Source organism: Pongo pygmaeus, chromosome 4 (assembly GCF_028885625.2).
Source record: "Pongo pygmaeus isolate AG05252 chromosome 4, NHGRI_mPonPyg2-v2.0_pri, whole genome shotgun sequence".
Lineage (NCBI taxonomy): Eukaryota > Metazoa > Chordata > Mammalia > Primates > Hominidae > Pongo > Pongo pygmaeus.
In genome coordinates, this window is record NC_072377.2 from 34,945,355 (window position 1) to 34,967,128 (window position 21,774).

Sequence of the window (21,774 nt, forward strand, 5' to 3'; positions counted from 1 at the left end):
GCACAATGTGCAGGTTAGTTACATATGTATACATGTGCCATGCTGGTGTGCTGCACCCTAAACAGGTTGATTCTTCGGCACTGGAGAAGAGGAGTTTGAAGATACATTCTTTATTGATGATTTTCATTTTGTTTCTTTTTTAGTTGAGTGATATCTCCTCCCCAAGATCAATAACTTCGACACCACTATCAGGAAAGGAATCAGTATTTTTTGCTGAACCACCCTTCAAGGTATTTCCTTTCTGTATTCAGTTTTGTTACTGTATTTTAAGGTACATGATAGACTTGCTTTAAGTTATATAACACTGGGAAAAACAGAATATACTTCAGAATCATTGGTTCACAACCTTTTCACCATGAAGTACCCCTTGATTATTTTTTCTGGCATGGACCCCATAAAGCAAGAATGTGTACAGCTAGTTTGTATCCATAATAATTTAAAATTTTTAAAAAATAATTGAGTGAATAAATTAAATTCACAAACCAATAATTGTTTTTCTTCATTTAAAAAAAAAAAAGAGACAAGAGGGCTGGGTGCAGTGGCTCACACCTGTAATCCCAGCACTTTGGGAGGCCAAGGTGGGCAGATCACCTGAGGTCAGGAGTTCAAGACCAGCTTGGCCAACAAGGCAAAACCCTATCTCTACTAAAAATACAAAAACTAGGCCAGGGTTGGTGGCTCACGCCTGTAATCCCAGCACTTTGGGAGGCTGAGGCAGGTGGATCACGAGGTCAAGAGATTGAGACCATCCTGGCCAACATGGTGAAACCCCGTCTCTACTAAAAGTACAAAAATTAGCTGGGCATGATGGTGCGCACCTTTAATCCCAGCTACTTAGGCGGCTGAGGCAGGAGAATCACTTGAACCCAAGAGGCAGAGATTGCAGTGAGCCGAGATCGCGCCACTGCATTCTAGCCTGGCAACAGGGCGAGACTCCGTCTCAAAAAAAAAAAAAAAAAAAGAAAAGAAAAAAATACAAAAATTAGTTGGGCCTGGTGGCAGGCGCCTGTAGTCCCGGCTACTCAGGAGGCTGAGGCAGGAGAATTACTTGAACCCAGGAGGCAGGGGTTGCAGTGAGCCAAGATCGGGCCACTGCACTCCAGTGTGGGCGACAGAGCGAGTGTCTAGCGGTGGGGAGCAGGGACAAAGTTTACTTATATGCAATCTAAAAAAGTTGAACCCATAGAAGCAGAGAGTAGAATGATAATTGGGGGAGTGGTGGGAGGTATTGGGGAGATGTTGGCTAGAGGATACAACATTTCATCCAGATAAAAGGAATAAGTTCAAGAGATCCATGGTATAACATGGTGACTATAGTTAATAACAATGCATTGGATTCTGAAAATCACTCAGAAAGTAGATTTTAAGTGTTTTCATCACAAAAAAATGATAAGTGTGTGAGATTAATTAGCTCCATGGCCATTTCACATTATGTACGTATTTGCAGACATCATGATGTACATGATAAATACATACAACTTTTATTTGTCAACTAAAAAATAAATTAACTTTTTCAAAAATAAGGTGTGGAAGGTACCAGCTTCTACCTGTTATTCTCCTCATTCTTTCCTGAATGCAGAATATTGAGGAAATGACAAAAATTATATTTCAGGAACTTCTCTATTTATAATGAAATATTCTAGATTGGATCCTGGGACAGAAAAAGGCCATTATTTGAAAAACTGGCACAATTTGAATAAAGTTGTAATCTAGATAGTAGTAATTTACCAATTGACAAATGTATAATGGCTACATCTGTTGTAAACATTAGGAGAAATAAGTGAAGGTTTCTATCTTGCAACTTTTTTATAAGTCTTAAATTGCTCCAAATACAAAGTGCTAAAGTTTTTTTAAAAAGAGACAAAGATAAGTACTTACTAGATAACCAGTCTTCTTACCCAATTAAGTTTATATTAATTCCAATCAAAGAGACAGAAACTTGTGTTATTCTCTGTTGTCTTACTGAGAATTGTATAGTTAATTTTTTTCCTGACTATAAAAGTAATATGTATTTATTTTACAAATGTTAGAAAATCCATTAGGTTTTATCCACCTGGTTCTGTAGATTTGTGGTTGGAAAACATTTTAAGGAAGTGGGAGAATATTTCCATTTAATATCTGTTTATCTAACATACTGAGAAATTGTACTCAGGGGGGAAATAAAATTTATAATTGTTAACATGAAATTTCAATATTTTATATTTACTTTCTCTTATTTAGAATTACTAAAGATGTTTTCTTTTAACTTGGATACACATTAATCTGAAACAGATTCTATCAACCTATCATTTCCCTCACTTTAGACTTTACTAATAAACTCTTCAGATGAATTTCTATGTAAGACAAGGCAACTATACTCTTACAGTTAGTATGATAATATCTTCTGATATGACTGTGCCTCAAAGAAGCAATGCAGTCTGAAGAATAATATCACAAATTATGATTTTTCAGAGGTAGAGTATAACAGACTGTCATTTCTGAAAAAACAAAGAAAAACAAGATAAAAAGTGACATTTATTCCTATGTTAGCTTAGGGAGGAGAAAAAAGTGATATCTAGGCCAGGCTCGGTGGCTCACAGCTCACGCCTGTAATCCCAGCACTTCGGGAGGCCAAAGCGGATGGATCATGAGATCAGGAGATCGAGACCATCCTGGCTAACACAGTGAAACCCCATCTCTACTAAAAATACAAAAAATTAATCGGGTATGGTGGCGGGCACCTGTACTCCCAGCTACCGGGAAGGCTGAGGCAGGAGAATCGCTTGAACCCGGGAGGCGGAGGTTGCAGTGAACCAACATTGCGCCACTGCACTCCAGCCTGGGCGACAGAGACTCCGTCTCAAAAAAAAGAAAAAGAAAAAAGAAAAAGTGATCTCTATTTAAAATGGCTAAAGTTTAAAAAGACTGAAACTACCAAGTGAGGATTGAGGATGTGGCAGAACAACTAGAACTCCGTTTCCTGCTGGTGGGAATCTAAAATGGTATAACTATTACCAGTTTGGAAAGCTGGAAGTTTCATTAAAGTTAAATATAAACCTAATATATGATCCAGCCATCCACTCATAGGTGTTTACCAAAATAAATGAAATTATATGTTTAGACACAATCTTGTATGCAAATGTTTGTAGCAGCTTTATTCACAACCTCCCCAAATTGGAAGCAATCCAAATGTCCATGAACAAGTGAATAAAGATAATGAGATATACCCATATAATGAAATATTATCTGCCAATAAAGAGGAATGAACTGTAGTGCAAGTAACATCATAGTTGAATCTGAAAAGTCATCCTGCTGAGAGAAGCCAGCCACCAAAAAATTCATACAGGATGACATTCCATTTATAGGAATTCTAAGAAATGTAAAAAAAGAGTTGTGGTTGCCTAGGAATGACGTGGGCAAGGACTGGTTGTAATGAGGCATGAAGAAACTTTTAGGCATGATGAACAGATTCTCTATCTTGACTATGGTGTTGGTTCCATAGGTATACATCTGTCAAAACCTCTTGAAATTGTAAACTTAGCTGGATGCAGTTTATTATATGTTATATAGTGGAAAATATAAAAACAAGTAAATTTGTTGTAAAAGTGAAAGGACTGCTTTTTGTAAAGATAAGCACCTACCTAAAAATAAGCTACTTTATTATTTAGCATTTGGGCTTTTACAAAGGTATCTCTGCTGAAAAATTCTCTTATCATTGACTGACTCATTCGGATGCCACATTGTAATTTTTAGCAAGTCACTGTAATGTTTTGAAATGAGATTGTGGCTTTGAAGTTCCAAGAATTTTTACAGTATATTAACAGACATTCAGGGACAAAGGATTAGAGAAAATCTTTAGGGAATCTATTGCCAATCTGAGACCATATGATATTTATTACCATTTCCCTTAGAAAAGTTAATAATAACTTTAATAGCAGATAACTTATAAAATGATAAAGCTAAAAAATCTGCTTTAAAATATTTCAATCAATGTATAATGCAGACATATGGAACTTCTCTTTGACTTCATTATGAAAGCAGTATTTGCCGTCTCAGTTTTTAGTACATAACTCAGTAAATTAGCAATTACATAAAATTATTGTGATCTTAAATATATTTGCATTGTACTCACTAAATGAAACTTCTGAAAAATATTTAGAGAATATGCCCTCCAGAACTTCTAATGTTTTAGAAATTAAACTTAGTAGATAATTGTCACTTTTACTCATTTATAGCTTAAAATATCTTCTTTCTTCGAGATTTTCTAGCTGCTTTTCTAGTAGGATAATACCAGATCTGCTCTGCATAAGCTCAAGGAGGAAAGTCTGCTTGATTCTTTTGTGTAATGTTACATTAAGAAATGTTCTTTAAGTCATTTTTGTGTTTCAATAGGCTGAGATCAGTTCTATACGAGAAAACAAAGACAGACTAAGTGACAGTACTACAGGTAAGATAAGGAAGCATCTGTTTTTTTTTTTTTCCTTCAACCAAACTATTTCATGTCCATTTAAAGAGAGCAAATGCCAAGCTGGGGTACTGTGTAAAAATGTCACGAGCCAGCATGTCCACACAGAGCTGCCAGTAACGCACAAGCTGAAGCGCTCTGTACTTCAGGGTGCCTTCTTCACCTGCATTTTAAAGAGTCTCTGAATTTGAATTTTGAAAAATACATCTTTATTTTCATGTGTCCCAAACTACATGTTAGCAGTTCCTTCAATTATGAGTACAGGCAATAAGCCTCAGTGGTATTAGCAGACCAGTGATTTTGTCACCAAGAGAATTCCTATCACCTTACTGTTATTACAGATATCTTGAAATATTTACAATATTGCTACTAAAAATTATGGCAGTTATTAGACCTGCTGCCAGATCTTGTTATTGTTACCAAATAAGCTCTTAAGTTACTGTAGCCTATATATTTTATCTTACCCATTTAAAAATATCATGTTCAGATGAGGTCCATAGGCTTCTGCTGTCTGCTAAACGCACTCTTTGCTGCTGAGCAGCACATTATTTCGTGAAGGGAGAATCCACCATGCCACCTCCATGACTGTCCCCATATAACTTTTCTACTTTGGATTTCAAGTAGACACACGCAAAGACAAGAATGTTTATGAAGTCATATGTAATCATATTGTCTTTATGATCATAGGGTTTAATTCATTGTGTCTCTTATAAAAGAGTGCCTTCCAAGAATTTACCCTTTAATGTGATATAGTATCTTCAGAATCCATTTAAAATGTAGAACAGACAATTTCAAAGGTCCACTTTTGCTCCAGCATTCAGTGTCTTAATCTGTTGTGTATTTCACAGGTGTTTGGAGCCTTTAATTTGCAGAACTTAGAAATATTTTTTATTTGTGTATTTATTGATTTATTTTAGAGATGGGGTCTTACTGTATTGCCCAGGCTGGTCTCAAACTCCTGAGCTCAAGCGATCCTCCCACCTTGGCCTCCGATAGTGCTGGGATTATAGGCATGAGCCACCACACCCAACCCTAGAAACATTAAACTCTCTAATTCCTGGCAGAGATCAGTGTTAATATAACTAAACAAATGTTACATTGGGTACTTTAAAAACCATTCACTCTGTCTTAGAAGTAATTTTTATTTCTTAGAATTGCATTTATGCTCCCAATTCCCTAGTTCATTCCACACTCACCAGACTTCATGTCAAGGAAACTCAGAAAGCTGTGATTTAGGCATCAGACTTATGATGAGAAGCAAGGATTTCTATGAAGAAAGGTCATTTTGCATCCTTCCAAGTTAAGATTAAAGTTTTCATCTTTGCATTAAATGGCTGTGAGAAAATAAAAAGCATAGCATTAAAAATTTAGATCAGTGCTTTTCAAAGTGTGGGTAAAGTATTTACTAGCTTATAATAATTAAGGAGTTTGAGCTGGGCGTGGTGGCCCACACCTGTAATCCCAGCCCTTTGGGAGGCCAAGGTGGGCAGATCACCTGAGGTCGGGAGTTCGAGACCAGCCTGGCCAACATGGCAAAACCCCATCTCTACTAAAAATACAAAAATTAGCTATTACATAAAATTATTGAGATTTTATGTAATAGTTAACTATTGAGCATGCCTGTAGTCTCAGCTACTTGGGAAGCTGACGCAGGAGAATCGCTTGAATCTGGGAGGCAGAGGTTGCAGTGAGCCGAGATCGTGCCACTGCACTCCAGCTTGGGTGACAGAGCAAGACTCCATCTCAAAACGTAATAATAATATTAAGTTTGGACCAGAAATTCACACAGTTACTTCACTAAGCACATTGTTTTGTTCAGCTGACATATCTTTTGTAGGACTTTCTAGATGAAGGAAGCAGTAGATTGCATTGCATTCTGGAGGAAGTTTGCTATCTCAGTGAGCACCTTGAATAGCACTCCTTAAGTTGCAATTTCAGCATGATAATCAGTAGGATGTCAGAAAGTTGTGGTTTACCAACAGGGTTTACTGTGGGATTCAGAGAAGAGAAGATAGTTTCATGCTAGGGTGGTCATTGAATGCTTTAAGGACTGGGCAAAGTTTGACATGATGCTTAAGAATTCTCTAGGCAGAGAGATTCTGCAGGGCAATCCTGTGGATAAAGAATGAAAGAATCAGCCGTGTGTTGAGAACGTAGAGGGTGTGACGGGAACCGTGAATCTGAGGAAAATAGGAATCTAGAAAAGTAGCAGTGTCATGAACCTGAAGAAGTAGACTGGGGCCAAATCATAGAGGCCTGAACCCAGATAAAGGAATTTGGAGATTAATTTTGGAGGGAAAACAATTAAAGCACTTGACCCAAAGGAATGACCCAATCAAAGTATGTTTTAGGAAGACTGGTCTGATGTTGCTGTGCAGGCTACGGTTTCACTGGGAAAAAGAGAGAGGCAGAGATTTGTTGGGAAGCTGTTTGCAGAGTTTCCAAGTAAGGTGATAAAGTCCGAACTACAGTAATGCTGGTAGGGGGAAAGAAATAAACCAGATTCCAGAGACATTTCTAAAACAATTCACAGAACTGAGACTTACAAGGCACAGGGAAGAACCAAAAACAACCAAGATATGACACTTAAGCAAATGAATAGGAAATATATGACCAAATTCATCAATTTTCAGAATTGCCTTGTGTACACATGTATCTAGTATTATGCTAGCAATACCACAGTAAGGAAACCCCAGTTTCCTTTCTATATAAAATGAAAATTTTAGTTCACCCATCCAGCTGCTAGGGCGTTTTATAGTTAGGACCAGGAAGAAGAACTGGATTAGGCTAGGAGGTGAATTTGTCTCAGGTTAGAGAAATAAGAGTTTAATTGTTTTATATTATTTTAAATGGCTTTCTCTTTCCCAAGGTGCTGATAGCTTATTGGATATAAGTTCTGAAGCCGACCAACAAGATCTTCTCGCCCTATTGCAAGCCAAGGTTGCTTCCCTTACCTTACACAATAAGGAGTTACAAGATAAATTACAGGTATATAAATAGATTGCTATCATGGACTGTTCTGTAGAGTCAAGCTCTTGGTCTTTTCAGTAGTCAGATGTATTTTGTTTTAAATGTGTACATTAGTTTCTTTTTAAATATTAGCTTTAAGCATCTTATAGTTTCAGATTATTTGTTTCATGAGAGTGTTATTCATTAACCCTTTCTGTAAATTATTCAACTGGTAAATTATAAATAATTATACACATAGTATGATCAGTATTAAATATTCTATATGTTTAATAAATTATATAAATAAAACAAAATTTATAGAAATAAAAATTCTATATAAAATATACTATATACATAGAATGATACATAATATAATTATATATATTTTATATTTTGATTTTATATATATTAAAATTTTATGTTTTAAATTATATATGTATATGTGTATGTATATAATATTATCCATTCATTTAGTAAAGTTGATCATTTAACAGGTTTGAGAACTTGATAAGAAATGGCTGTACCAAAAAATAAGAAGAAGAAATAGCTGTACTATATATCCATTACCCCTCTTGGCAAGTAGAATGATATAAGAAATAAAGGAAATTTTTGAATTGGAGGCTTTGTAGAGAAAACAATTTTAGTGTTTTCAAAGTGACACAAATCATCTGTCCCAATAGAACCCAAAACAAACTTTGTGTCATTAGTCCCACTCATGTCCCAGACTGTCTTTTTTCATGGCATGAGAATACACAGGCAAAGTGATCATGCTACTCTCCCGTACCAAAGTTGTGGATTTACTCCTCTCATTCTAGTTGCTTGCTTAGCTAACCACACCTTTGGTATCTTTTTTTTTTTTTTTTTTTTGAGACGGAGTCTCGCTCTGTCGCCCAGGTTGGAGTGGAGTGGTGCAATCTCAGCTCACTGCAAGCTCCGCCTCCCGGGTTCACGCCATTCTCCTGCCTTAGCCTCCCGAGTAGCTGGGACTACAGGCGCCCACCACCACGCCCGGCTAATTTTTTGTATTTTTTTTTGGTAGAGACGGTTTCACCGTGTTAGCCAGGATGGTCTTGATCTCCTGACCTTTGGTATCATTTAATTCTTGCTTTTTTTCCTAGGCCAAATCACCCAAGGAGGCGGAAGCAGACCTAAGCTTTGACTCATACCATTCCACCCAAACTGACTTGGGCCCATCCCTGGGAAAACCTGGTGAAACCTCTCCCCCAGACTCCAAATCATCTCCATCTGTCTTAATACATTCTTTAGGTAAATCCACTACTGACAGTGATGTCAGAATTCAGCAACTGCAAGAGATTTTGCAAGATCTACAGAAGAGATTAGAGAGCTCTGAAGCAGAGAGAAAACAGCTACAGGTTGAACTCCAGTCCCGAAGGGCAGAACTGGTATGCTTAAACAACACTGAGATTTCAGAGAACAGCTCTGACCTCAGCCAGAAACTTAAAGAAACTCAGAGCAAATACGAGGAGGCTATGAAAGAAGTCCTTAGTGTGCAGAAGCAGATGAAACTCGGTCTTGTCTCACCTGAAAGCATGGATAATTATTCACATTTCCATGAGCTGAGGGTCACGGAAGAGGAAATAAATGTGCTAAAGCAGGATCTGCAGAATGCATTAGAAGAAAGTGAAAGAAATAAAGAGAAAGTGAGAGAGTTAGAGGAAAAACTGGTAGAGAGGGAGAAAGGTACAGTGATTAAGCCACCTGTGGAAGAGTACGAGGAAATGAAAAGTTCATATTGCTCTGTTATTGAGAATATGAATAAGGAGAAAGCATTTTTGTTTGAGAAATACCAAGAGGCCCAAGAAGAAATCATGAAATTAAAAGACACACTAAAAAGTCAGATGACACAGGAAGCCAGTGATGAAGCTGAGGACATGAAAGAAGCCATGAATAGGATGATAGATGAACTCAATAAACAGGTGAGCGAGCTGTCACAGCTGTACAAAGAAGCCCAGGCTGAACTAGAGGATTACAGGAAAAGGAAATCTCTAGAGGATGTCACAGCTGAATATATCCATAAAGCAGAGCATGAGAAACTGATGCAATTGACAAACGTGTCCAGGGCTAAAGCAGAAGATGCACTGTCTGAAATGAAGTCTCAGTATTCAAAAGTGTTGAATGAGTTGACCCAGCTCAAACAACTGGTTGATGCACAGAAAGAGAACTCTGTCTCTATCACAGAACATTTGCAAGTGATAACCACGCTGCGGACTGCAGCAAAAGAGATGGAAGAAAAAATAAGCAATCTTAAGGAACACCTTGCAAGCAAGGAAGTGGAAGTAGCAAAGCTGGAGAAACAACTCTTAGAAGAGAAAGCTGCTATGACTGATGCAATGGTACCTCGGTCTTCCTATGAAAAGCTCCAGTCATCCTTAGAGAGTGAAGTGAGTGTGTTGGCATTGAAATTAAAGGAATCCGTGAAAGAGAAAGAGAAGGTCCATTCAGAGGTTGTCCAGATTAGAAGTGAGGTCTCACAGGTGAAAAGAGAAAAGGAAAATATTCAGACTCTCTTGAAATCCAAAGAGCAAGAAGTAAATGAACTTCTGCAAAAATTCCAGCAAGCTCAGGAAGAACTTGCAGAAATGAAAAGATACTCTGAGAGCTCTTCAAAACTGGAGGAAGATAAAGATAAAAAGGTTGGTGAAACTGTATTGCTGTTGGGTTTCTAGCAATAAGTCTTAGTCTCTTTGGCTTTTACTATATTAAATACTTCTAGTGTTGGCACTAAACTGGAGTGAATGCTCAGAGGCTCTGCACATGAGCTTTATCTGTCACCAAAGCCACATTAAGAATAGTTTGTTGGGTTGGCCAGATGTGGTGGCTCACGCTTGTAATCCCAGCACTTTGGGAGGCCTAGGTGGGTGGATCACTTGAGGTCAGGAGTTCGAGACCAGCCTGGCCAACATGGTGAAACCACGTCTCTACTAAAAATACAAAAATTAGCTGGGCGTGGTGGCACACGCCTGTAATCCCAGCTACTAGGGAGGCTGAGGCAGGAGAATGGCTTGAACCCAGGAGGTGGAGGTTGCAGTGAGCCAAGATCAGGCCACTGCATTCCAGCCTGGGCAAGAGTGAGACTTCATCTCAAAAAAAAAAAAAAAAAAAAAGAATAGTTTGTTGGGTATTTATATTTTAAAAACACATCTGCCGGGCATAGTGGCTCACTCTTCTAATTCCAGCAGTTTGGGAGGCCATGATGGGAGGATGGCTTGAGACCAGCCTCAGCAACATGGTGAGACCCCATCTGTACAAAGAATTTAAAAATTAGCCAGGCATGGTGGTATGAGCATGTAGTCCCAGCCACGTGAGAGGCTAAGGCAGGAAAATCACTAGAGCCCTACAAGTCAAGGCTGTCATGAGCCATATCAACACCACTGCATTCTAGCCTGGGCAACAGAGTGAGACCCTGCCTCAAAAAATAATCAATAAGCAAACATCAATCTTCGGCCACTTCTCCTTATACTAAAGCATTTTCACATATGTGGTGTACATTTGTCCTTTAAAAATCATTTTACAGAAGCTTTGCCAGTGTTGGGGATCAGAAGTGAACCTGCAAACTGGAAAGTATTTGTGATCCACCTCAAACTTCAGGTTCTTTTTTTGGATTCAGAACAGATTCCTCCATAATATGAAACTAAAATACTCCTAGACTTAATCCTGTTTCCCTAAGGTCCATGAGCTTCCCCTCAAGTCAATGTAAAAGCTACCCTCGCCGGTCCCTCCTTTGACAGGTATATAGGAGAGGAAGGGGGAGGAATGTGGGGACCCGGCAATTTGAGATGGCGCTGGACACAAGAGATGGTGCTGGCCGTGCTGCTGGAGGAAGGAGGGAAGCAAAGGGGAAGTTCAGGGGGATGGTTCCACACCTCAGTTGGCTCTGCATCTCTAGTCCCCTGTCTCGGAGGTTCCGAATAGCATTCATGAGAGACTACTTATCTTTATTCTTTTGTAATGAGTGTTTCAAAAGAGCTTTACCAGCCAAGGGAACAGGGATTAGGGGGTGGTGGGGTACGGTGAGGACTTAGTTGTGTTTACTTTAAAGAAAGATGTCCAGAGATATCAGGCTTCCTAGGCCTTATTCCAGATCGCCCATGTCAGCAATATTGGACAAAATATAGCTGTCTCCAAATAAAACCTGAAATCCTAATTCTGATTTTTTTTTTCAATCATACCCATTTTAAGAGTAAAAGTAGGAAACCAACATCACAGCTTTTGTTACCACCATCACCAAAACGTAATATGTAATTCAAGGGCCTTTATCTGAACCTAATGGATGCAGCGAGCTTTGTTAGTTTGCTTGATTTTTGTCATCTGTTTCATTTTATGAGTTTTTTTATTTAAATGTATTAAAAGGGAATTGTTCCAAAGTCTTAAGTCCCATTGGCCAAAAGAGATGACTATGTTTGAGGCTTAGAAATATATGAAATGTTGCTTTGCAGACATGTTACTGCCTGTTAATACCATTTTCCTTTGCCCGTAGATAAATGAGATGTCAAAGGAAGTCACCAAATTGAAGGAGGCCCTGAACAGCCTCTCCCAGCTCTCCTACTCAACAAGCTCATCCAAAAGGCAGAGTCAGCAGCTGGAGGCGCTGCAGCAGCAAGTCAAACAACTCCAGAACCAGCTGGCGGTGAGTGGGCTTGTTTCTGCTGCCTGGTTTGGGGTGGAGGGCCTGGCAGATTTCATACCATCTCAGCTGCTAGGGCAAGTGGGCATGAACAAAAAGATTCCCAGCCCAAAGGAATGTACTTCAATGAGCAGTTGACTGATTTCTTCAGTGAGGGCAAAAGAGGGAGCCACTGGCGGAATTCCCGGTCGTTATCAGCAATGCAATGGGTCAGATATTCACTGCGAAGGAAAGAACCGACAGGACAGTGGGAGGAGGCTACGTGCTCACTCATACCCTAACTTTTTACCCCTTCTCCTTTTTCTGCAACAGTCTTTCCCCATCTCTGGCATGGCAAGAGCTTTTTCTTGTTAGGGGCCGGGATCTCTAGTAGTTGCATCTCTGTATATCTGAAGCTGCTTCTTGGCCCCTCTCCTTATTTCACCCAGGAAAGCCCTTGCTTATCTAAATTGGTTTCCTGGGTCCATTGTAACAAATCACCACAAATTTGGTTTAAAACAACATGAGTGTATATTATTTTATAGTTGCATTGAACCAAATTCCAAAATCACTTTCACTGGACTAACTTCAAGTTGTTGGCAGGGCTGGTTCCTCCTCGAGACTATAGGAGAAAATCAATTTCCTTGCCTTTTCCAGTACCAGAGGCTGCTTGCATTCCGTGGCTCATGGCCCCTTACTCCATCTTCGAGGCACATCACTCCAGCATCTGCTCAGTCTTCCCATCTCCTCCTTCAGCCTTTGATTTTCTTGCCTCCCTCTTATAAGGACTCTTGTGATTACATCTAAAGCCCACCTAGATAATTCACGATAATCTCCCTCTCCATCTCAAAACCCTTAATTTCATCTGCAAGATGCCTTTTGCCATATAAAGTAACATTCACAGGTTCTGGGGATTAGGATGTGGACATCTTTTGAGAGCCATTATTTAGCTTACCACAATATCTGTTAAGGTTTGAGTTGGCATGGGTACATTACGTTTTCTACCTAAAGTCCAGGGTTAGTCTGTCCTGGACTGTCTCTAGCTTCCATATACAACAAACAGAACATGGATTTGATGATTTCTTCAGAATAGACCTAACTGTAGTGAATTCAGGTTTCTGCAGTCCTTACTCTGGCTGGCCACAAAGTTCAATGCTAGCTTTGGAGGAAACAGCTCTAGCAATGGTGGATACTTAGGAGAGGAGAAGCTGCTCTTTACTGTGTTCTGCAGGTCATTCTTCTCCTGATAAAATGCTATTACAGACTTGTAGATAGAGTGCTATTGGTTTATACAGTAATTCTTATAATTATGCAACATGTGTTTGTTGAGCTCTTACATCAGTATTATACATGGTGCTGATGATATAAAATGAGTAAGACTCAGTCCCTGCCCTCATGGAGTTTATACTCTATATAAGTTATCAACAAAGAGATGCCCAGCATACTGTGGGCATACAAAGGAAATGTGTCTACCCAATCTTGCTGAGTCATGAAAAGCTTCCTATGGGAGTTACACTTGTGCTGAGTCTTGAAGGCCTGAGTAAGAATATGTTGTTACTTAGCAAGCACTGACATGTGGCACTAGCTGGCTTTTGGGAACCTTGGTGAGAACCATTCCAGTGGAGTGGGGAGGAGGGTAGAATCTGGACCGCAGTAGACCGGCTGCTAGAGAAGTGAGTAAATAGATAGGTATCTGGTGGGGCTAACCAGTCGCAGCAGGGGTTGGGGGAAGCCTGAAGCAAGTTTGCTGGAAAGATGGGAAGTGGTGGTTAGGGTGTGGGATGCTTTCAGTTGAGATTTCAGAGGTGGTAATGATAGAGGCAGGGCTACGACCATGACAGGAGTTGCTGAACCGAAGAGGAGCATGTTATTAAAGCTGAAGTTGAGGAACTGAGAGGTCCAGGTGTTAGATGGATCATTCACACAGATATCAAAGCCAAGCAAATGATGACAGAAGCAGTGATAGAAAGGAAGACAGATCAGAAGATAAAATCATAAATAATTGAGTAGGGGTTGCTGAAAGGTGGGGAGGGAACAACACAGAGAGAAATGCCAAATGTGCCTTCTTATGGTATGAGCTTAAAGGACGGGTTTTAAAGTGTCCCTTAATAAGAGGAAAGATACCTCATACTCTGACACTGATGGGGGGAAGGAAGAATGGGTATTATGGACTTTTGTACATTTTTTAAGTAATCCATATATGATGGTCTCAATTTTCATGATGAATTAGGAGGACAGGTTCTTAGAACAAGAGTTTCAGAGATAAGACCCTTGAAACAGCCACTGAGAGGAACTGGAGTAATAGCTCAACAAGGAGAAATAGAAGCATCAGCGGCTGTATTGAGGAACCACTGGAGACTGGCGCCACCACCCTCTTTGCCTTCTTGGTACACTGATAGCTAAATAATTGAGCTCCCCAAGGATTATACAACGCTGGCCATATAGTGGGTAATCAATAATTCCCTTAAAAATAATAGGCTTTAAAAATTAAATTAGTACATATTTGGTCATTGTAGAAAAGTTGAAAAATACAGAAAACTCTAACAAGTTCCTATAAATAAAAATTTTCCATAATTCAGTAACTCTGAGATAATCACTTTTTACATTTGATATATTTCCTTGCAGTATTTACATTTAATGTAGCTGTATTTGCATAAGTATATACACACACATATATACATATACACACACACACACACACACACACATATATATATATTTTGAGACAGAGTTTTGCTCTGTCACTCACGCTGGAGTGCAGTGGCGTGATCTCGGCTCACTGCAACCTCTGCCTCCCAGGTTCAAGCGATTCTCCTGCCTCAGCCTCCTGAGTAGCTGGGATTACAGGTACTGACTATTACGCCTGGCTAATTTTTGTATTTTTAGTAGAGACGGGGTTTCACCATGTTGTCCAGGCTGGTCTCAAACTCCTGACCTCAAGTGATCCACCCACCTCAGCCACCCAAAGTGCATATATTTTTAAAACCAAACTTGGGATGATAATAACTCCTTTTTATACAGTTTTTTCTAGAGTTGACATACCAAGACTTTTTTCCTAAGATGATTGACAAGTATTCAGAAATACACAAGCCAGTAAGGCCACAACAATTTTAGAAGCTTCCAATGCTAGCATGAAGTGGACGGGACCACTTAGGTAGCATTTGGCTGCAGCTTTCTCATAGTTTTTTGGTTTTGTTCTTTAAAGATCTCCTAAGCTCATAATAATGTGAAATATTCCCTTTCTAGGAATGCAAGAAACAACACCAGGAGGTCATATCAGTTTACAGAATGCATCTTCTGTATGCTGTGCAGGTATGGTAATGCCCCTTGAAGTATCTGAACATCCTAAAGAAATATGGCAGCAGATGTTGACAGAACTCCCATCATTTAACTAGTAGAATGAACAAGAATTAGAGGAGAATCCTTTTCACTGGAAAGCCCGAATATGCCTTTTGCATTGCTTTGGATTCTGTGTCAGGAGCCTTGTGCCCTGTTTACCAGGAACAGCCCCATCTTTTAAGGCAGGGCCTCACTCTGTCGCGCAGGCTGGAGTGTAATGACATAATCTCGCCTCACTGCAGCCTCGACCCACGGGCTCAAGTGATCCTCCCACCTTAGCCTCCCAAGTTGGTGGGATTACAGGCACCCACCACCGTACCTGGCTAATTTTTGTATTTTTTATAGAGATGGGGCTTTGCCATGTTGCCCAGGCTGGTCTCAAACTCCTGAGCTCAAGCAGTCCACCCGCCTCGGCCTCCCAAGTGCTGAGATTACAGGCATGAGCCACCACGCCCCGCCCTTCCATCATTTATTGAGGAATGAAGGACGATATGGTCCTCCATTGGGAGGACCGGGGCTTTATTTTCCAGCAATGCTGATCTTCTTAGTTACCAGTGCTGCCTTGGCTCTATGATGCTTGGTGTTCTGGCTGCTGGACTCACATTTGCAACTGAGACCCCAGATAGCTTTTGCTGAGGGTTTTGGTAGACACTGCCACCTCATCTTCCAGCTGGATAAAGGCAGGGCCCTTTCTTTGACTCAGTTCCTCATATAAATTTGGGAAATGATAGGGCCGACATTCCTGTGAAAGATGTGGGAATTAGCCCAGGTCTTCATTGCAGTCAGCCATCTCATTCCCCAGAGAAGAAAGTGCCATGGCTTAATTTAGGTTCTAATGAGTATCTTGTGTTTGAATATCCTAGGGCCAGATGGATGAAGATGTCCAGAAAGTACTGAAGCAAATCCTTACCATGTGTAAAAACCAGTCTCAAAAGAAGTAAAGTGGATTCCTTGGCAGGACACTGCCCCTTGTCATCCGTCTTTGTGTTAGATCCAGAGTTGTCGGCAGCCACTGCCATTGTTCTCATTCGTGGTATGCACTGTGGCCTAGCATAGCTTCTTCCCTTTCCAAAGGTTTCTGAGGACTTGTCCCAGGAGAAGACTGCCCACCTCAGAACTGCTTAGAGACTTCAAACCAGCAGAGGTGAAAGTCCCTGTCATCCCTTCAGATTCCAGAGCTGGGATCAGCCATGCCCAGAGGTCTGGTCCTGATGCTGGCAGGCGGGCCCCCTCCTCCATCCCTGACTGGCTGAGTGGCTTCATCACCACCGAGTGATGTGCTGAGGCCTCCTGCGGTGAATGCTCCTTCCATTCCTGTACTCGGGCAGTGCCATTCAGCACAGGAGAGCTCTTTTTGCCTTTGGCTTTCAATTCCAAAACATGATTTAATTTCTAACTAAATTAGTATGGCACTAGTTATGAAGTATCTGCTTAAAACCCTTCATCATGATATCCTGTGGATTTAAAAACTCTAATTCCATGTTTTCTTCCCATCTGCCTTATATATCTCATCACCCTGCTTATCAATATTCAGTTTGATAAGCACTATTAACTAAAATATGAAACTTAAAAACAAAAGCAAGTTGTCCTTAAAAGTTCTTTTTTTAAGTAAATTGTTGACATACTGCAAATTTTCTATGCAAACTTGCCTCCTGCTGTTATCCGTGAAGCTCAGGAAATCCAAACATTTGTGTTTCAACAAGGGACAGTAAACTGTGTGTTTACAGCCAAAAGAAATGCCTCATAGTTCTTAACCTCAACTTTTGTAAAAGTATTTTTTTCTCTGTAATATTTTTATTGGCTCATAAAGATGTTTTCATATCTAAACTCCTAAATAAGTGAAATTACAGTAGATTATACTAACAAAATACTTTTTAGGTAGCCATGCTTGAGACTTTTTAAAAATATAACTTTTTCCTTAAAGTTTTCAGCTATAGCAAAAGGTAGTTATGTATGCCAGACCTAATATGAGCTGCCACCAACACCCCTAGAACTTTCAGCCATGGTGTCTTCAGAATTGTAGCGCATTTCTGAATCTAGCAAATCCTCCTTTTACCCGTTGAATGTTTTTGAATGCCCTGACTCTACCAGCGCCCATAAATGATCTCTGGAAGGACTGTTAGTACCAATCTGTTTTTCAACTTTGAAGCTAAAAACCCTGATATGGTAATATTATGGTGCATAGCAGAGGTCTCGGAAAAAAATATTTCTATTCACTTTACTTTCAGGTTAAAAATGTTTCTAACACACTTGCAGCTTCCCTTATGGCATTAATCTTGTTGAGGGAGACAGAATCCAGGACTCTGCAAAGTATTTAACTGAAAGTAGGGCCTGCTCTGACAGGGCCCACGTCCCACAGGGCTGCCTGGCCTCAGTGGGTGCTTGGCTGTGCTGGATGATATGTTGATCTGTATTGGATAAGGACCAATGACAGCAAAGCAAAAATGGCTTTAAAGCTTGGTGTTACTTTTCTTAAGTTGTTTAATTATAGTTAAGCAATTTCAAAAATGCTCCAAAGAAATGTGAAAGGACCTTTTGTCACAGCACTTCAGAAAATACAAAACAGCCCCTTCTGCCCCCACACAGAAATGCTGCAGAGTATATAAAACTTGAGACATTTTTGTAGGATGCCTGACGAGGTATAGCCTTTTATCTTGTTTCCGGATGCATATTTATTACAAGTACTCTGGTTAAATATTGAAAAGTTATATGCTGTAGTTTAGTATTTTGTCTTTGTAATTTACAGAAGTTATTGGAGAAAATAAAATTGTTTCATTTTGCATTTCTGGTGTTGATTTTTGGTGTATTCAGAAGCATATCTGTGTGGCTTCTGAAGATCAGTTCAATAGCATTTCAGTGTGATGGGTTTTCTAGCCTGTGCTATGCTCAGCTGGTATGAGTTGTCCGCACTGTCTCACACAAAGTCTCACATCATTTCCTTTTCCCAGCTCTTGGATTTGTCCTGAGCTCTGCCCCGAGTATCAGCCGTTTTGGGTCAGTTGAATCACAGTCCTTTAATTCACAATTGCCTCTCATTTGATCTGCAGTCTTTTTAACTGTTTGGAAGCCTCCACTAGATTTTTTTTCCCTCTTGCTTCTTGCTTTTTTTGAAAAAGTTAATACATACACACAGTAAAAAAAAAAAAAAAAAAAAATCCAAATACATTTTCCTGCCCCATTACAAAGATAATTCAATTCATTCCTGACAAAACTCTTGTCAGGTGAATTCTGGCAAGGTTAAAATCATAATTAAAATTGTTGCAGGTTAAAATCGTAATTAAAATGACATGAAATAGGTACAGTTACTTAAGGAGTTAGCATAGTTTATCATACTCCAATGTAACAAGGCCATTTCCCTTCACTTACAACATGATTCCACCACCTCTACTTCAGTTTCATTGTGCCTTCCTACTATACACTGAAACTTTATTTCAAAGAAAGCATGTGTGTGATACTCAATTGAACCTTTTATTTCAACTGTGGCCAACCAGACAACTCAGAAGGTGACTTCATGGGGACACTCAGCTGGAGAGGAAACTGAGATGAATCCAAACCAGTCATCCCTGATGGACAGAAACGCCTTATAAGGCAAAATTGGGATATGAAAAGAAACTCTCCTGCCTTCACAATTAGATAGCAGCTGAGACTGTAGGACAAATGAAAGGAACCACAAATAAATCTTTCTCTTACTCCCCAATCCTTAGTGCATCTACCCAGAAGCAACAGCTAGTAAGTTTCTTCGGTGATCTGAGACATTCTCTGTCTATATGTACATGTAGGCATGTATTTTTCTTTCTTCTTTAAATATCTTGGAGATTATTCTCTGTCAGCATACACATCTCATTCTTTTTAACTGCTGAATAAAATTTCATATTATGGTTGTACTATATTTTATCTTGATAATTCCACATTATGGACATTTAATTGCTTCCAGTATTGCAGCTACAAAAATGATGCAATGACTATCCTATGTATGTATGTATATCTTTACACGTGTAAGGATTTTTTGAGTTTTCAAATTGCTCATTTTTACATTAGCTTCCATCAAGATATGGGCAGAAAAAAAATGAATAGAATATTGTTCGTATCATCACATTGAGAAAGAATGGCCTTTCCCTTCATGTTGGTTGAGTAAGAGTCATTAATTTGTTTTCCTTACATACACTTTAAGACAAACTCCAAAGCCTTTAATAATTAAACCCACCCATCTTCAGATAAACACATGATATGCTGTGAGGGGAAAACACTCCCCGAACATGTTGAAGCACAACATTTTGCAATGCGGCATAACAAGAATATTGGGTGCTGACAGTAGCAGAAACATTATGCAACAAAGATTGGGGTCATTTTTTGAGCAAAGTTAAGCAGCAGACTGCAAGGCCAAGAGTGAGCTGGAAAAAGCCACAGACCAAAGAACCAGGGCTTTCACAAGAGTAGCAATTTCTATTCACCAGATCAGGGCAGAGATTTGTCAAGCATTATGGGAGCGTGTGACATATTTGAGAAACAAAAGAACAAGGGCTCAGTGAGCCATAGGAGCTGGGCAAGGGAACAATCAACATGGGTTTCAGCAGATGGAAAGGCTTCTTTGAGGAGTAAAGCCCCCACGAGGTGAGTAGGAGGAAAGCAAAGAGACATTCCTGCATACTTACTATAAAGCAGGCTCTAAAATGGGAAGAAACAGCATATTCAAGAACCGTAACTGGATGTACCAGATTATAAAGTGGAGGATACATAAGAGTATCCGTCTGTTTTCACGCTGCTGATAAAAACATACCCAAGACTGGGCAATTTACAAAAGAAAGGTTTCATGGACTTAACAGTTCCACGTGGCTAGGGAGGCCTCTCAGTCATGGTAGAAGGCAAGGAGGAGCAAGTCACATCTTAAATGGATGGCAGCAGGCAAAGAGAGAGCTTGTGCAGGGGAACCCCCGTTTTTAAAACCATCAGATCTTGTAAGACTTATCCACTATCACAATAACAGCATGGGAAAGACCCACCCTCATGATTCAATTATCTCCCACCAGGTTCCCCCAACAACATGTGGGAATTCAAGATGAGATTTGGGTGGAGACACAGCCAAACCATATCAGTAAGGGATAGAAAGGAGCAGGACACAGTCAAATGATGTAAGCTGCTAACAGCCAGGAGAAGAGGGCTCCTTATGTGTCACCTCCATATGTTTTTAAAGCCATGCATTTAAGTTACACACTCTAGTAGGCAGAATAAGTCCTCCCAAAGACGTCCATGTCCTAATCCTCAGAACCTGTGAATATGTTAGCTGTGAATCTAACCTGTGAATAAGTTACATGACAAGGAGGAATTAAGGTTGCTGATAGAATTAAGCCTGCTAATCTGCTGACCTTTAAATAAGATTATCCGGGTGGGCCCAGTATAACAAGAGGGGTCTTTTAAAAAATGGAAAGAAGGGTCAGAGATTTGAAGATGCTGCATTGCTGCTGGCTTTGAAGATGAAGAGAACAAACCAAGGAATGCAGCCAGGCTCTAGAGGCTGGAAAAGGTAAGAAAAAATTTTCTCCTTGAGCTCCCAGAAGGAGCCACCCTTGCAGACATCTTGTCTTTAGCCCAGTGACACCCATTTCAGACTTTCAACCTCCAGAATTATACAATAATAAAGTTGTGGTTTGTTAAGCCACTGAGTTTGTAGTGACTTATTATAGCAATAATAGGAAACTGATACACACAGGGAGGCCAGAATCTCTGCTAATGGAGTTCCTAAAGGTCATTTGTAGTTTATTTAATGTGTGTGTGGTTTTTTGTTTTTTTTTTTTTTTTTGTTTTTTTTAACACTGATATATCCCAGGCACTGTGCTGAATGCTAAAGGCTCAATGATAACAACTCCTGCTCACGAGGAGCTCATAGCTGGCCAAACAGGGCCTGCTACCTAGCAGGTATTCTGTATTCACTGAGTGGGTAGATGAATATTTAGACGGATGAATTGCCTGTAAGGCCCTCCATGACCTGATGCCCCACTACTTTACTAGCACAGTCTTTTGTCTTTTTCCTCCTCATTCTTACTGCCCTTTGCTGTTCTTTGACCCCATTAAACTTGTTCCTGCCTCAGGGCTTTTGCACTTGCTGTTAACATCTTAGAATGTTCTTCTCCTAGATATTTGCACAATTTTTTGCATGATTTGAGGTTATCTTCTCAATGTCATCTTGTCAGAGAGGCCCTGTTTAACTACACTATGTAAGACAGTACACCCCTCCTGCCACGGCCACATCACCTTCTAGATCCCTTACCTGGTTTTATTTTTCTCCATAACTGTTTATCACGTTATCTTTTTCTTTTTTTTTTTTTAAGATGGATTCTTGCTCGTCACCCAGGCTGGAGTGCAACGGAACGATCTCGGCTCACTGCAACCTCCGCCTCCCAGGTTCAAGCGATTCTCCTGC

At 39.8% G+C, this 21,774-nt stretch overlaps 1 protein-coding gene across 14 annotated transcripts in view; it reads left to right on the plus strand.

Annotated features, from left to right (window-relative positions):
• RAI14 (retinoic acid induced 14) overlaps positions 1-18,138 on the plus strand; it is a 176,587-nt gene extending 158,449 nt beyond the window's left edge. For all 14 annotated transcript variants that reach the window (XM_054487014.2, XM_054487002.2, XM_063664712.1 and 11 more), the window contains 7 exons: positions 144-230; positions 4,372-4,426; positions 7,314-7,432; positions 8,512-10,047; positions 11,892-12,041; positions 15,264-15,329; positions 16,220-18,138. In XM_054487014.2, coding sequence (XP_054342989.1) covers positions 144-230; positions 4,372-4,426; positions 7,314-7,432; positions 8,512-10,047; positions 11,892-12,041; positions 15,264-15,329; positions 16,220-16,297 — 2,091 coding nt within the window. In that variant the 3' untranslated portion in view covers positions 16,298-18,138. The remainder of the gene's footprint in view (positions 1-143; positions 231-4,371; positions 4,427-7,313; positions 7,433-8,511; positions 10,048-11,891; positions 12,042-15,263; positions 15,330-16,219) is intronic.
• The last annotated feature ends 3,636 nt before the right edge of the window (positions 18,139-21,774 follow it).